Here is a 14,556-nt window from a genome sequence, read left to right on the forward strand (position 1 = left end):
CGAGCGCCCGGGGGAGAGGTGGCCCCAGTAGCCGGATGGCTGGGCAGGCTCTGGGGAGTGAGTGCCCGGCGTTGCTGGCCCGTGGGCTGGTGCAATGCCCCTTTGCGCGGGCAGCAACACTGGCTGCGCGGACCTGGGGGCAAACGATTACGTCAGGCTGAGCCTTGATGCCGGGCAGCCGGGGCCGGCCCCCTGCGTTCAGCTCCCCGTGGGCTAGAAGGGAATAACCACGGAGCCTCCACTCCTCCCTGCAGCCAGCCCCACCCGCCTGTCACCCCTGGGCAGCCCATCATGCCACCCGCGGGTGCCCCATTGTCCCAGCTCCAAACCAGCCCCCTCGTGCAGCCCTGAGGCCTGCTTCCAACTGCCTGCAGTCCCCACCGCTGTGCCCGCTAGGCCAGCCTGCCCAGGCCTTATCCCACGGCCTCCTCGGGCCCCTCCCGCCCTGGGGGTCTGGCTCCAGCTGGGCCCCTCATCTCCCTGGGGTTGGGCCAGGTCTGTGCAGCGCCTAGCGCAATGGGGCCCTGCACCGTGCTGGGTGCTGCCACGTGTCCGCGGCACCGGCTGCTGCCCCACAGAGCTTCCATCGGTTCTTAGGCTGCCCCTGCTTCGCCCAGGCCCTGCCCGTGGCTCGGGGTGACACTGCCGTTTGCGGTGGTCCCTGGAAGCCGCGCACTTGGGCAGCTGCCCAGGAGAAATTCGAACGCCGCCCGGCTGCGCCCACAGCTAGCAGTGCCTGTTTCTGCTGGTGGTGCACATTGGCATACGCCTGGGTGCCCATAACATTTATTCTGAACATGGATGGAAAAAATCAGAGGCACCATTGCGAGGGCACGAGGGGGCCTCGTTTGCGCTGCTGTGAACGCCTCTGTGCAGGTGGTGCAGGAGTCAGCAGAGCGGCTGCTGGCAGCAGTAGTAGGTTGTTCTCCTGAGCTGCCCAGACACACACCTGGCAGGCCCCACGCTCACACAACTGGGTGCTTCTCCCACGTGTCTGAGCCCCTCAGGTGTGCAAAGCCCCACCCCCCACCTCAGCCATGTGCGTGGGTCACCCGTGGTGCTCACGCCTCGGGGCTGAAGGGGGAACGCCAGTAGCTGCCAGCCTCCAGAGGCACTGTGCCACCCACATTCTAGGGGGGCTACACTGATGGACCAGCCCCCAGAGGGTGGAAATTCACGTCCCCCCCCGGCAGGCCCAGATGGCGTCTGCCCAGGTGTACCAGAATTGTTGCCTTGGGTGCGTGATGGGCGCACTGGGGAGGGGTCCCGACCTGCCCTACCCCCCACAAGGGGCGCCTTACTTCCCTGCCCCTGGCTTGCGCCCACAGCCCCCACCCCAGCATAGACACTATCTGCCAGCAGCCCATGTTCTCAGAGGAGCCCCACCCTGCCCCCCACAGGGCAGCCCCCCACCGTGCAGACTGGAGAGCCCCCACACGCCCCACATTCGCTGCTATTGAATCCCCCCGCACCCGCAAGTCTCCTCATTTTTTCTCATTTATCGTAAAGGCCTGGGTGCCGGGGAGGGCTGGGGGGGATCGCGGTGGAGACCCCCCGCTCCCCCCAACGAGCCAGCCAGCCCAGCCCGGCTCACTCCCAGCAAATAGTTTGTCAGCAGCATCAGGGCAAGTAATAAATCATACGTGGAAGCAGGGGAGTGAGACGGGCCGCACGGCACCTGGGGGAGTGTGGGGGAGGGGAAGGGAACTTGGGGGGAGGAACACGTGGCAGGGGCGTTGGGGTGGGGGTGGGCAGTGGGGAGGGAGGGGTGCCAGGTGGGGGCGCTGTCCACCCTGCAGAGACAGGAGGTGTATTCTGGAGCTAGCCTTGGCTTTTGGCTCAACCCCAGCTGCCAACCCCAGGGGTGCAGAGGGTGGGGCGGGGGAGTGGAGCCACAAGGCTGGGGGGGTAGGAGTCAGGACACCTGGGTTCTTCCCTGCCTGGCGGAGGGAGTGTGCTGCAGTGGTTAGAGCTTCAGATGACTGAGGACTCCAGGGCGCGCTCAGCCTGTGCGCGGGAGGCTGGAGAGGGCCCGTCTAGGCCAGGGTCCTGGCAGTGACCCTGGCAGAGGGCAGGCCCAGAACCCAGCGTGGCAGCCACGCGGAGTCGGGTTCCCAGGAAGCAGGAGGTGTCCTCCCCTGCATCGCTGGCGATTCTCCTCATCCTAGACCCTTCCAAGCCCACGCTGAGGGCTGAGGCCAGCCTGGCTGGGAGGCTGCAGAGCCAAGTGGCCAGAGCGCTGGGCTGGGCTGGAGCTACCTCCCTCAGAGTGCCCCCTGCCTCAGTTTCCCCAGATGTGCAGCTTGGGCCGTGAGGATGGGTGCTGAGGTGGTGGGTGGTTGGATGCCTGCTGCTTCCATGCCTGGTGATGCGCAGGGCCCCATGCACTCTGGCTGGCAGGCAGTGGTGCCATCCGTGGTACCTGGCAACGTCATTTCCAGGCCTTGGCCAGGTAGTCGTTATGCAAATGAGGGGGAGGGGCACAGCGCTCAGCCCAGAGTTAGGCTGTTGCCCTCTCGCTTCTGGGGCCACCCCCTGCCTGTCCTTTGCAGCAGCCCAGAGCCAGAGGCACATGGACCCGCGTGCTGGGCTGGGAGTCAGGACATGGAGTCGGTGCTTAGGACTGCAGTGATCCACGGGCACGCCCTTTGCCGCCCCGTGACTCAGTTTCCCTTCCCATCCTGTGCCCAGTTAGATTGAAGCTCTTTGGGGCAGGGGCTCCAGCAGCTGCCATAATACCCACCAGCGACCCACCGTCTCGTCCATGTCACATCAGGGCTGGGTGGGAACCGGTCGCCACCCCCCATCTCTTCCCCCCCACTGCGGGGACCAGCCAGTTCCTGCTGCGCTGCCAGCCGGTCCCCCAGCCCTGGCTCACTAAACCAGCTGCCAAAGACTTCGCCTCCCTGCTCTCTGGAGCTGGCGGTACCCCTCATACCCGGCTGTGCCCCCATGCCAGGCTGTGCCCCATGCCCAGCAGTACCCCTCATACCCGGCTGTGCCCCATGCCCAGCAGTACCCCTCATACCCAGCTGTACCCCCATGCCAGGCTGTGCCCCATGCCCAGCAGTACCCCTCATACCCGGCTGTGCCCCATGCCCAGCAGTACCCCTCATACCCGGCGGTACCCCCATGCCAGGCTGTGCCCCATGCCCAGCAGTACCCCTCATACCCGGCTGTGCCCCATGCCCAGCAGTACCCCTCATACCCAGCGGTACCCCCATGCCAGGCTGTGCCCCATGCCCAGCAGTACCCCTCATACCCGGCTGTGCCCCATGCCCAGCAGTACCCCTCATACCCGGCGGTACCCCCATGCCAGGCTGTGCCCCATGCCCAGCAGTACCCCTCATACCCGGCTGTGCCCCATGCCCAGCAGTACCCCTCATACCCGGCGGTACCCCCATGCCAGGCTGTGCCCCATGCCCAGCAGTACCCCTCATACCCGGCTGTGCCCCATGCCCAGCAGTACCCCTCATACCCGGCGGTACCCCCATGCCAGGCTGTGCCCCATGCCCAGCAGTACCCCTCATACCCGGCTGTGCCCCATGCCCAGCAGTACCCCTCATACCCGGCGGTACCCCCATGCCAGGCTGTGCCCCATGCCCAGCAGTACCCCTCATACCCGGCTGTGCCCCATGCCCAGCAGTACCCCTCATACCCGGCGGTACCCCCATGCCAGGCTGTGCCCCATGCCCAGCAGTACCCCTCATACCCAGCTGTGCCCCATGCCCGGCGGTACCCCTCATACCCAGCTGTGCCCCATGCCCAGCAGTACCCCTCATACCCGGCTGTGCCCCATGCCCAGCAGTACCCCTCATACCCGGCGGTACCCCCATGCCAGGCTGTGCCTCATGCCCAGCAGTACCCCTCATACCCGGCTGTGCCCCATGCCCAGCAGTACCCCTCATACCCGGCGGTACCCCCATGCCAGGCTGTGCCCCATGCCCAGCAGTACCCCTCATACCCAGCTGTGCCCCATGCCCGGCGGTACCCCTCATACCCAGCTGTGCCCCATGCCCAGCAGTACCCCTCATACCCGGCGGTACCCCTCATACCCAGCTGTGCCCCATGCCCGGCGGTACCCCTCATACCCGGCTGTGCCCCCGATGCCCGGCGGTACCCCCGTTCCCAGCTGTACCCCCCCCATCTGTTCCATGCCGTGGCTGGGCGCTAGGAAGGAGCATTTCCAGCTGTCGTCACAGCCGGGCTGTCGGGCGCCCCCCACTAGCGGCATCGGGCAGCGCAGGGTCTGTGTGTCCAGCAGCCTCGGCCGGGGACCGCGGGCCGGGGCCGCAGCCGGGTTCGAGCAGGGCGCCAGTGAGTTGCATGTTCCCCCCCAGCCTGTTCCCCTCGGGCTAGCGCCGGGGCGGGCGCGCCGGAAGGGGGGGGCCTGACTCCCTGCCTCCCCCCATGGCATGGGAGCGACGATGAGGCTGGGAGAGCAAGACTAAGCCCCCCCCCGCCCTGGCCCCCCTCCTTGGAAGGGGGGTGACAGGCAGTGGGGCTCCCCGAGGAAGAGGCCTGAGGCCAGAGGGCCTGATTCTGGGGGGTTGGGAGCGGCTCTGCAGACGGGGCATGAGCGGGGTCAGGGCCCTGCTGTGCCAGCCTGAGGGAGCTCACAGTGTGAATAGACGAGGGTTGCGGGGGAAACTGAGGCACGGGGCGGGTGAGTGACGCGCCCGGGCACACAGCAGAACCCGGCATCCCAGCTCCCTGCCCGGTGCTCTGGCGCGGGGGGGTCTGTGATCAGCCCGTGCGCTGCGCCGCGGACAGGGGGCGGTAGCGCGCACACAGGCCGGGCCGCCCACTCCGCGGGGGGGCGTCCCCAGGGGACCGGGAGGGAGGCGCCGGCTCAGCTGAGGAGGGCTGGATTTAATTCTATGCATCATTAAATAGTCCTCTGGCTGCGCGTCCCCCTATACATCATCCACGCCGGGCGCCCGGCGCTGACACCGCATTAGCGCGGGGAATGAATTCCCTCTTTGCGGGGAAATGGAGAGGCCGGGGCGGGGGAGGGGGGGGCTCGCAAAACCAATTATCGGCGCGCTGATGAGCCCCCGCCCCCGCGCACATGCAAAGCAGCCTCCCAGCCGCGCTGGGGGAGAAAGAAACCTGGCTGGGGGGCGAGGGGCTCTGACCCCCCCGGCCCAGGGAAGCAGGCGGGGCGGGGCGCGGCTGCACGGTGGCGGGGGCCGGATCCCCGCGCTGCTGCGGGGGGGGGTCACAGGGAGTGGAGGGGGGGGTCCTGCGCGGGCCCCACCTTGACCATCTGCCACACAGCCGCGACTGCCCGGCCTTTCCCCACACTTCTCTGCCCGTGTGCCCCGGCTCCCCTGGGCTGTCCGGACCCGCTGCCCTGCGCCCCTCCCGGCCCTAAGGACCCTCTTCCGGGCTTGCTGCCCCGGCGGGGGGGGGGTGATAAGCCAGTAGCTGGGGGATCGGAGACGTCTCAGGACCAGAACTGGCCGGGGAGACAACAGCCGCCCCCCCTGCCAGCAAGCTCCCTGCTACCTCCCTTGCCTTGTCTCTGCCCCATGCCCCCATCTGCCCTCTGTCTATCTGTCCCCACGCGGCCCGTCTGTCTCCATACACTTGTATCTCTCTACCTATCCCCATACACCCATCTGTCTACCTACCCACCCTCCCGCTGTCTCTCTCCCCACACCGCCCCTCTGCCGCGCTCCGTTTCATACACCCTCTCTCTCCCCCCAGCCCAGCTGCTCGCCAGGGGTTCTGGCTGCGGGATGGTTCTGCAGAGCCCAGGCGCCGTGGGGCAGGGGCATTTCCTGGCACCGGACCTGTGCAGGCGTTTTAACCGGGGTATTTTTCTTCCCAACACAGAGATGGGGAGCGGCCTGGCTCTGCATCAACAGCCCACCCCCCAGGCCGTAATTCACTCCTGACAGCCCCCAGGATGGGGCAGGGGCAAGGCCCAATTTCCTCCTCTTGTCTCTTTAATTAGCTGGGCCCTTTCAGCTTGGGAACGACCCCCCCCCCCCCAGATACGGATCTAGTGACAGGACCTGGCCTGGCTGCCCCTTTGAACCCAGCCCCTCGCCTCCAAAGGGTCACACGCCCAGCACTGGCCCCTCCCATCCAGGGGTGGAAGTGCGGGGCAGCTGCAGGGAGTGCGGTCCCCCAAGTCGGGCCGCGTGGGACCTGCACAGCTGGCTGCTCGCCTGCCGTCCCGCCGGGGCTACGTCTACACTGCAGGGAAGCCCCAGAGTGAGTCCCAGGCCGGCCCCCCTTATGTGGACGCTCCCTCCATTGAGAGCCCCAGCAGGCACCGGGAGTGACTTGGAGAGGCCTGAGGAGGGGCTATTTCCACACAGCAGCAGGGCAGCGTCCCCGTCCCCCCCTTCCTGGGAAATAGCCATGTCGGGACAGGCGCTGCTCTTCGTAGAAGGAGGTTCACCCAGGTCGGGTTCGGTCGCCCCTTATTTCCAAACAACGGAATGGCCCTGGCTCACGATGTCATGAGCTAACGCTAGTGTCGTTAGTGTAGACGCACCCCGGTGTCCTGCGGCCAGGCGCCGTCCCTCTGGGAGCCTCAAGCCTCAGTTTCCCCTCCTGCCTTTACTGGCCGTAGCCGGATGGTTCTTCGGGACAGGGGCTCGCTCTGTGTCCAGGCAGCTGAGATCAGGAAGGGGCCAGGCCCAGCCCAGGGCGGCCTGCAGGCCGGCTAAGCTGCAGCCTGTGTGGGTTCTGAATGGGCGACGTGGCTGAGGGTCCACCTAGTGGTGGGAACAAGGAACCGAGTCTCCTCCAGCCTGAATGGGGCCCCGGCATCCGCCTCCTTGTAGGGGCTGCCGCTGGGCCTCCCCCAGTCCCCCCATTCCGCCAAGGGGAGCACGGGCCGCCCAGCACCCCGCTGTATCCCAACCCCCTGTGGCGTAGTGGGGGGGTCTGCTCTGTGACCCGGGGTCCCCCTGCGCTGAGAGGGGAGATTCCCACTGACTCACCCACACCTGATGTAGTCGGTACCTTGCTGGTCGCTGTGCTTGGGCTGGGGGTGAGCACGGCCCAGCAGGGGGGCTGCCCAAGTCAGGTAGACACAGACCCAAGGGTCAGACGGGTTGGAACTAAGGCAGTGAGGGTGAGTCTAGACTGGCAGGATTTTCCGGAAATGCTTTTAAGGGAAAAGTTTTCCGTTAAAAGCATTTTCGGAAAAGAGGGTCTAGATTGGCCCGGACGCGTTTCCGCAAAAGCACTTGGTCCGTGGCCAATCTCGACGCGCTTTTGCGCAAAAAAGCCCCGATCGCCATTTTCACCATCGGGGCTTTTTTGCGCCAAACAAATCTGAGCTGTCTACACTGGCCCTCTTGTGCAAAAGTTTTGCGCAAAAGGACTTTTGCCTGAACGGGAGCAGCACAGTATTTCCGCAAGAAGCCCTGATTTCTTACCGTAGGAAGTCAGTGCTTTTGCGGAAATTCAAGCGGCCAGTGTAGACAGCTGGCAAGTTTTTCCGGAAAAGCGGCTGATTTTCCGGAAAAACTGGTTGGGAAACATGAAGGGAGCAGCCTGAGCAGAGGGCTGAGGGGCTAGAGGTGATGGACCCCCAAACCTCAGGGGTCTGAGGCAACCTGGGCCTGGCTCCTGTAGCCACATCAAGTCTGTGCTGGGCTGTCCCTGGGGAAGCAATAAACCCCCCTGTTCTACGACTGGCGGAGTCTGTTCTTGCTGCAGACGGGGTGCAGGATCGGGGGGTCCCCGACTCGGCATCACACCCCCTCTCTAGGGGCTTGCTGGCAATGGGGCAAGAGGGGGCACAGCCAGGTCCCCATCCCCGCTGCCCTTCAGCCCCCTGCTGAGCCCCCAACCAGCAACCCCCGCTCCGCCCTCCCCCGCCCAGAGCCCACTGCTGAGCCCCCCACCCCACTCCCGGCAGCCCCTTAGCCCTGAGAGTAAGGGCTGCACCCCCTGCTGCGTTGCCAGCCCCCTTTCGGCAGCAGCCAGGTTTGCTTGGCCTGAGTGTGGGGCTCCGGGGGGTCTCTGATGAGGGGTGATTGGATATTCCACTGGCCCCCAGGCCTAGGGTCCCTCCGTCAGCACCCCCCGCGAGCTCTCCCACACCCCCAGCCCTTCCCTCCCTCCGCGACCCCCCAGCTCTCCCCCCGCCGCTTTGCAGAGCTGTGGCGCCACAGGAAGAGAAGGGAAGCGCGTTTGGTTTCTCAGCTCTGCTTTGTGGTGGTAAAACGTGCAAGCAGCCATGCTGGGAGCGGGGGTGGGGTGTGACCCTCCCTAGCACTGGCCCCAGACGTGGGGGGCAGGCAGGGGTGCGGGCGCATTTCGCACCCCCCGGCTCGGTGCTCGGGCCAGCTGTGACACTGCTCGGGGCCCCCCACGGCCCCTGGGAGTGACCTCGGCGTGGTCATGCCCTGAGCTCGCCCCCGCCCCAAACCTCAGTGGGGTGTCCGGACCGGGAGCCCAGCGCGTCATGGGGGGGGATTCACAGAGTCCCAGCCTGGAGGCAGCCCAGCCACCGGCGCACACAGGAGCGCTCCTTGGCCCCAGGCAGCAGGACCCTGGTCTCCAGGTCTCCGATCTCCAAGGCCTCTTGGCCAGGGTGGGCCCAGGCCCCCAGCACCAGGATCCGGAACGTCGGCCACTGTCTGAGCCCAGCAGCCCGCTGGGGTCTCTGCAGCACTCACACCCTTGGCCCACCAGCTAGACACTTGTGCCACACGCAAGGGAAACTGAGGCACCCAGTCCTCACAGTCATTAAGAGGGGGCTGAGCAGGGGCGCTTGGGTGTGGCTAGGACTTGGGCAGGGGAGGGATCTGGCCCCTCGGCCCCCAGACGGGCTTCGTTGAACATCCTTGCTTGGGTGCCAGCAAGCTCCCTTCTGCACAGGGCTCCGGATACCCAAACACCCGCGACCGCCCATCTCCACGTTCGCTGCAGCTTCGGTGGGCAGGACTTGGGCCACCAGGTTCCCATCCAGGCAGGCTCACCGCTGGGTAGGAGAGCATGGCGGGCTATGCTGAGAGGGCAGCAGGGCTGGGGAGCTGTGCTGGGGGGGACAGTGGGGATGGAGCTGTGCTTGGGGGCAATGGGGCTGTGCTGGAGGGGACATGGGGATGGGGGGCTGTGCTAGGGGTGAAAGTGGGGATGGGGGTTGAGCTGGGGGGAGTGGGGCTGTGCTGGGGGAGAGTGGAGATGGGGGGCTGTGCTGGGGGGGACAGTGGGGATGGGGGTTGAGCTGGGGGGGAGTGGGGCTGTGCTGGGGGGGAAAGTGGGGATGGGGGTTGAGCTGGGGGGAGTGGGGCTGTGCTGGGGGGGACAGTGGATATGGGGGGCTGTGCTGGGGGGCAGCAGGTCAGCGGGGCTGTGCTGGGGGGACAGTGGGGATGGGGCCTGTGCTGGCGGGACAGTGGGGATGGGGGCTGTGCTGGGGGGACAGTGGGGATGGGGGGCTGTGCTGGGGGGCAGCAGGGCAGCGGGGCTGTGCTGGGGGGACAGTGGAGATGGGGGGCTGTGCTGGGGGGACATGGGGATGGGGGTTGAGCTGGGGGGGAGTGGGGCTGTGCTGGGGGGACAGTGGGGATGGGGGGCTGTGCTGGGGGACAGTGGGGATGGGGCCTGTGCTGGGGGGACAGTGGGGATGGGGGCTGTGCTGGGGGGACAGTGATACCCCCCCCCAAGCTGCTGTCACTGCAGAAGGAGGCAGGAAACATGCTGCATGGCTTGAGGCTGGAGAAACCCCACAGCTCAGGGCTGAGGCTAGTGGGGGGAAGTGACACCGGGGGGGGGGGCTGGCCCAGATCCCACTATAAGGCAGAGCAGAAGCGGCGCCCGCAGTTTGCTGCTGGTCCTAACATGGCCCCTCTGCTCCTGCTCCTCTGGCTGGGCTCAGGTAAGCAGGTCACCAGGCGCATCCCCGGCACAGCCCTGGGGGTCTCCATTGCTCCTCCCCCGAGCCAGCAGCCCAGCTTTCTGGAGCTGGCAAAGCCAAGCCCAGACCCGGCTCCACCCCGTTCACCCAGAGCCAGTGGGGCTGGGCCACAGGAAAACTGGGTTTAATTCTGGTCCACACCCTGTTGGACTATTCACCTGGCTCCTATTTCCTCAGTTTCTCAGCCAGGGCCTGGGGGCGCCCGGCCCGACGGGCCCTGATCTCGGGGGGGGTCTGGAGGCGCCCGGCCCGACGGGCCCTGATCTCGGGGGGGGTCTGGAGGCGCCTGGCCCGACGGGCCCTGATCTCGGAGGGTCTGGGGGCGCCTGGCCCGACGGGCCCTGATCTCGGAGGGTCTGGGGGCGCCTGGCCCGACGGGCCCTGATCTCGGGGGGGGTCTGGGGGCGCCCGGCCCGACGAGCCCTGATCTCGGGGGGGGTCTGGAGGCGCCCGGTCCGACGGGCCCTGATCTCGGGGGGGGTCTGGGGGCTCCTGGCCCGACGGGCCCTGATCTCGGGGGGTCTGGGGGCGCCCGGCCCGACGGGCCCTGATCTCGGGGGGGGTCTGGGGGCTCCCGGCCCGACGGGCCCTGATCTCAGGGGGTCTGGGGGCGCCCGGCCCGACGGGCCCTGATCTCGGGGGGTCTGGGGGCGCCCGGTCCGACGGGCCCTGATCTCGGGGGGTCTGGGGGCGCCCGGCCCGACGGGCCCTGATCTCGGGGGGTCTGGGGGCGCCCGGTCCGACGGGCCCTGATCTCGGGGGGGGTCTGGGGGCTCCTGGCCCGACGGGCCCTGATCTCGGGAGTCTGGGGGCGCCCGGCCCGACGGGCCCTGATCTCGGGGGGGGTCTGGGGGCTCCCGGCCCGACGGGCCCTGATCTCAGGGGGTCTGGGGGCGCCCGGCCCGACGGGCCCTGATCTCGGGGGGTCTGGGGGCGCCCGGTCCGACGGGCCCTGATCTCGGGGGGTCTGGGGGCGCCCGGCCCGACGGGCCCTGATCTCGGGGGGTCTGGGGGCGCCCGGTCCGACGGGCCCTGATCTCGGGGGGGGTCTGGGGGCTCCTGGCCCGACGGGCCCTGATCTCGGGAGTCTGGGGGCGCCCGGCCCGACGGGCCCAGATCTCCAGCCCCATGCTGCTCGGCCCCTTTGCTGTGCCCTTCCCTCTGCAGGGCTCTGTGCCCAGGAGCTGGTGCCCAGGCAGTGCTTGCTGGGCCCTGAGGTCCTGTGCAGGGATCCAGGCCTAGCGGCTCAGTGCGGATGGCAGCAGAAGTGCAAGTTCCTGGAGCAGCACAAGCCCCAGGTGAGCAGTGGGGGGGGGGGGGGGCTTGTGACCTTTGCTCTTGAGCCTGTCCCGGCTCCATAGGGGCTGGGTCAGTGGGGCTCAGGGCTGGGAGGTTGAGGGGAGTGCATGAGGGGCAGGGGGCTCAGGGCTCGGAGGCTGAGGGGTCCGTGGGGGGCAGGGGGCTCAGGACTGGGAAGCTGAGGGGTCCGTGGGGGGCAGGGGGCTCAGGACTGGGAGGCTGAGGGGTCCGTGGGGGGCAGGGGGCTCAGGACTGGGAGGCTGAGGGGTCCGTGGGGGGCAGGGGACTCAGGGCTGGGAGGTTGAGGGGTTCATAGGGGGCATGGGGCTCAGGGCTGGGAGGCTGAGGGGTCCGTGGGGGCCAGGGGGCTCAGGACTGGGAGGCTGAGGGGTCCGTGGGGGGCATGGTGCTCAGGGCTGGGAGGCTGAGGGTTCCGTGGGGGGCAGGGGGCTCAGGACTGGGAGGCTGAGGGGTCTGGTCCGGTGGGGGCGTGGCTGCTCCAGGGGTGACCCCGGCTTGTGCGTGGCTCAGCAGGGCTGGCGCAGCTGGGAGGACGCCCCTGCCATCAAGTGTTCCCTCTGCACCAAAATCATGAAGAAGCTGCAGTCCCTGGTCGGCGACAACCGTGATGAGGTGAGGGCGACGGGGGCAGGGCCATGGGGAGTCCCGGGACAGAGCTCCGGGTCCCTGTGGCTGGGAGGGGCTTTCCCAGTGGACACTGGGTCCCCAGGCTCCAGCCCCTGCGGGATGGTGGGGGCAGCAGACGGGCTCGAGGATGCGGCTCCAGGCCAGACAGGAGCACGGGGGGTGGGGGTGGGGGGCTCACGCCATGACCGCGGTGCCGGGGGACACAGGCAGCCCCACTGGCCGCCCACTCGGGTGCAGCCGCCCCCAGGCACAGCCCGAGTCTTGCCCAGGCCCTGCATCGCGCCCGGGGCCATGCCAGGGAGCGCCCCGTTCAGGGAGTCTCTTTCCCCCTTCCCGGTGCAGGACACCATCAGCCAGGCCGAGGACAAGGTGTGCCAGCGGGTGGGCCGGATGCTGCGGCGCCTCTGCCGCTACGCCATCAAGAAGTTCAAATCCCAGATCACCCAGGCGCTGGAGGACGGGCAGGATGCCAGGGGCGTCTGCACCAGCCTGCGGATGTGCCGAGGGCCCGCCCAAGGTTTTCGCGCTGTTCTCCGCCAGCTGCTGCCGCCTGAGGCGCTGTGCCCGGGAAACTGACACTGGGCTCTGCCCTGGGGCCGCAGGGGCGACCCCCCGCCGAGGGAGACCCGAGGTCCCTGTGGTGGGGGGACGAATGGGAACCGGAGCAGGGCTCCTCGGGGGCGGGAGGGACGAGCAGACACCAGGCTCCAGGCCGCTGGCGTTTACAAGCTGCCTGCACCTCGGTTCTGTAGGGCAGCCCTGGGGAGGCTCTAAGTGACCCCCGCTGCCCTGGGATCCCGTCAGCCCCGGCCTGCCCCATATGTCCGGAGGGGAGCAGCACAGAGCTGGCCATGCTGGCCATGCCCCCACCTGCTGCTGGAGGGGGGCCTCCCCCTGGGTCTGAGAGCGGGGGGCAGGGCCCTGGGGGGCAGGTGTGATGCGCCCGAGGGGGGATGCTGAGATCCTTGCTTCCCACGTGCCAGGCGCCCTGCTGCCCCCCCGCGATGCCTGTGACCTCTGCCTGACCTTCACCAGCCTGACGCTGCTGGACCTGGAGCCCAGCCGGGACCTGGGAGACGCTCTGAACAGCACGTGCAAGCGGCACTTCGGGGGGTCCCCCGGGGTCAGTAGGACTCAGCTCGGCCCCCGGGGCAAGGGGGGGCCCAGGGCTCGTCCCCGCCAAGCGGGGCTGGGCAGCAGGCGCCAAGGCTCACACCAGCCTGGCGCAGATGTGGGGGCTCCTGGCTGGAGCGGGATGCCAGGACTCCTGGGCAGAGCTGGGCTCAGTGTCCCCCGGCCCCCTGCCCCTCTGTGCCGTGACCCCGCTCTCTGCCCCCTCGCAGTGCGACACCTTCGTCTCGCGCTACGGAGCCAGGCTGCTGCAGGCGCTGAGGGAGCCCTGGGACCCGCTCGCCACCTGTCTGGTAAGAGACCGGGGGCGAGGGGCCAGCGACAAGCCCGTCACTCCGGCCTCCCCGCCGGGGTCCCCTGGCTGCGGCACTGCCCCCCCGCCCCGTCCCCACCCCCGGGGGCTCTCCCCCGCCCCGCTGCCTCAGAGACACCCTGTCCCTCCCCAGGACGCAGAGGCCTGCCAGCTGCCGGAGGAGCCCGCCCAGGGAGAGCCCAGCTCTGGCACTGACATGTGGGCACAGCTGTGAGGTGAGCACCCCGGGCTGGAGGCAGTGGGGGGGCGTCCCTGGGGGAGGGCAGCGCTGGGCCGTGGGCGCCTAGTCCTGCCTCGTCCCTCCCCCTGCTGGCACCACACTGACCCCTCCTCCCTCTCCAGGCCTGAGCCTGTGCCCCTCCACAGCAAGCAGCGCCCCCCAGCTCCTGCCTCCAGCACGGAACCTGCACCCCGGCCCCCTCTGACTTCTGCTTCCCTCCCTGCTTTGGGCAATAAAGAACTGATACTGACCTGAAGTCTCTGTGCTCTCAGCCCAGGAGGCCCTGCCTCTCCCTGACCCCCCCATCCCAAGGGGCAGCCACTTCTGGGGTGGGATGCCGCAGCTGCTTCTCTGCAGGAGAAGGGGCATTTTGCTTTGGTCTCCACATCAGCTGATCCTCCCAGACTAAGGATGTTAAATTGTGGTTCATTGACTAGTCAAGTTGCCTCCCTGTTTCAAAGGGGCAGCACCAGGGAGCCTGGGGTCAGCTGGGGACTCCAGCTGACCCCGGCTCCACCAGCATTTTAAAGGGGCAACACCGGAGGCAGCAAGGGCGGGGAATTGACCAGTCCTTAACATCCTTATCCCAGACCACACACGCCTGCTAGTGCCTGCTCTGCATGGCCTGGCTCTGGGGCCTTGTTCAGTGGGGTCGGCTCTGCCAGCTACAGCCTGGATCCCCACACCGCGCTCCCTGCCAGGGCCTGACCCTGCAGGGCCCCAGGGCAGGGAGACCTGGTCCCGGGGAGAGGGGTATCTCCTTAGCAGTGGGGGCACAGCTGCAAGCCCGGGGCTGAATGCTGAGGCTCTGCTCCCCTCCCTGATCCAGGCCCCCTTCAATCCAGCTCCCTGCAGGGCCGGGGGGCTGAGGTGAAGATGTCACCTCCCCCAGGGAAGGGACGGCGCTCTGGGTGGGCGCCCCATGGCTCCAGCAGGAGAGACAGCTGGCATGGGCCAGCAGCGCCACGCTGGGGACCAGCCCGCTGTCCTCCCGCCCCACCCGCATGGGGACCCCAAGGAGGAACTGCACCCCGAGGGCCCCCAGCAGAG

The 14,556-nt window shown here is 68.1% G+C and overlaps 1 protein-coding gene across 1 annotated transcript; it reads left to right on the top strand.

The window, feature by feature from the left end:
- Positions 1-4,283: 4,283 nt before the first annotated feature.
- Positions 4,284-13,756, top strand: GNLY (granulysin). The gene is made up of 9 exons (XM_075910792.1): positions 4,284-4,317; positions 8,854-8,960; positions 11,063-11,193; positions 11,729-11,827; positions 12,185-12,359; positions 12,826-12,965; positions 13,186-13,266; positions 13,420-13,501; positions 13,629-13,756. Exons 4-8 carry the CDS (start codon positions 11,786-11,788, stop codon positions 13,498-13,500), a joined length of 519 nt encoding a protein of 172 aa, XP_075766907.1. The 5' UTR covers positions 4,284-4,317; positions 8,854-8,960; positions 11,063-11,193; positions 11,729-11,785; the 3' UTR covers position 13,501; positions 13,629-13,756.
- Positions 13,757-14,556: the final 800 nt, after the last annotated feature.

The sequence above is a fragment of the Pelodiscus sinensis genome, chromosome 28 (assembly GCF_049634645.1).
Source record: "Pelodiscus sinensis isolate JC-2024 chromosome 28, ASM4963464v1, whole genome shotgun sequence".
NCBI classification, from domain to species: Eukaryota; Metazoa; Chordata; order Testudines; family Trionychidae; genus Pelodiscus; species Pelodiscus sinensis.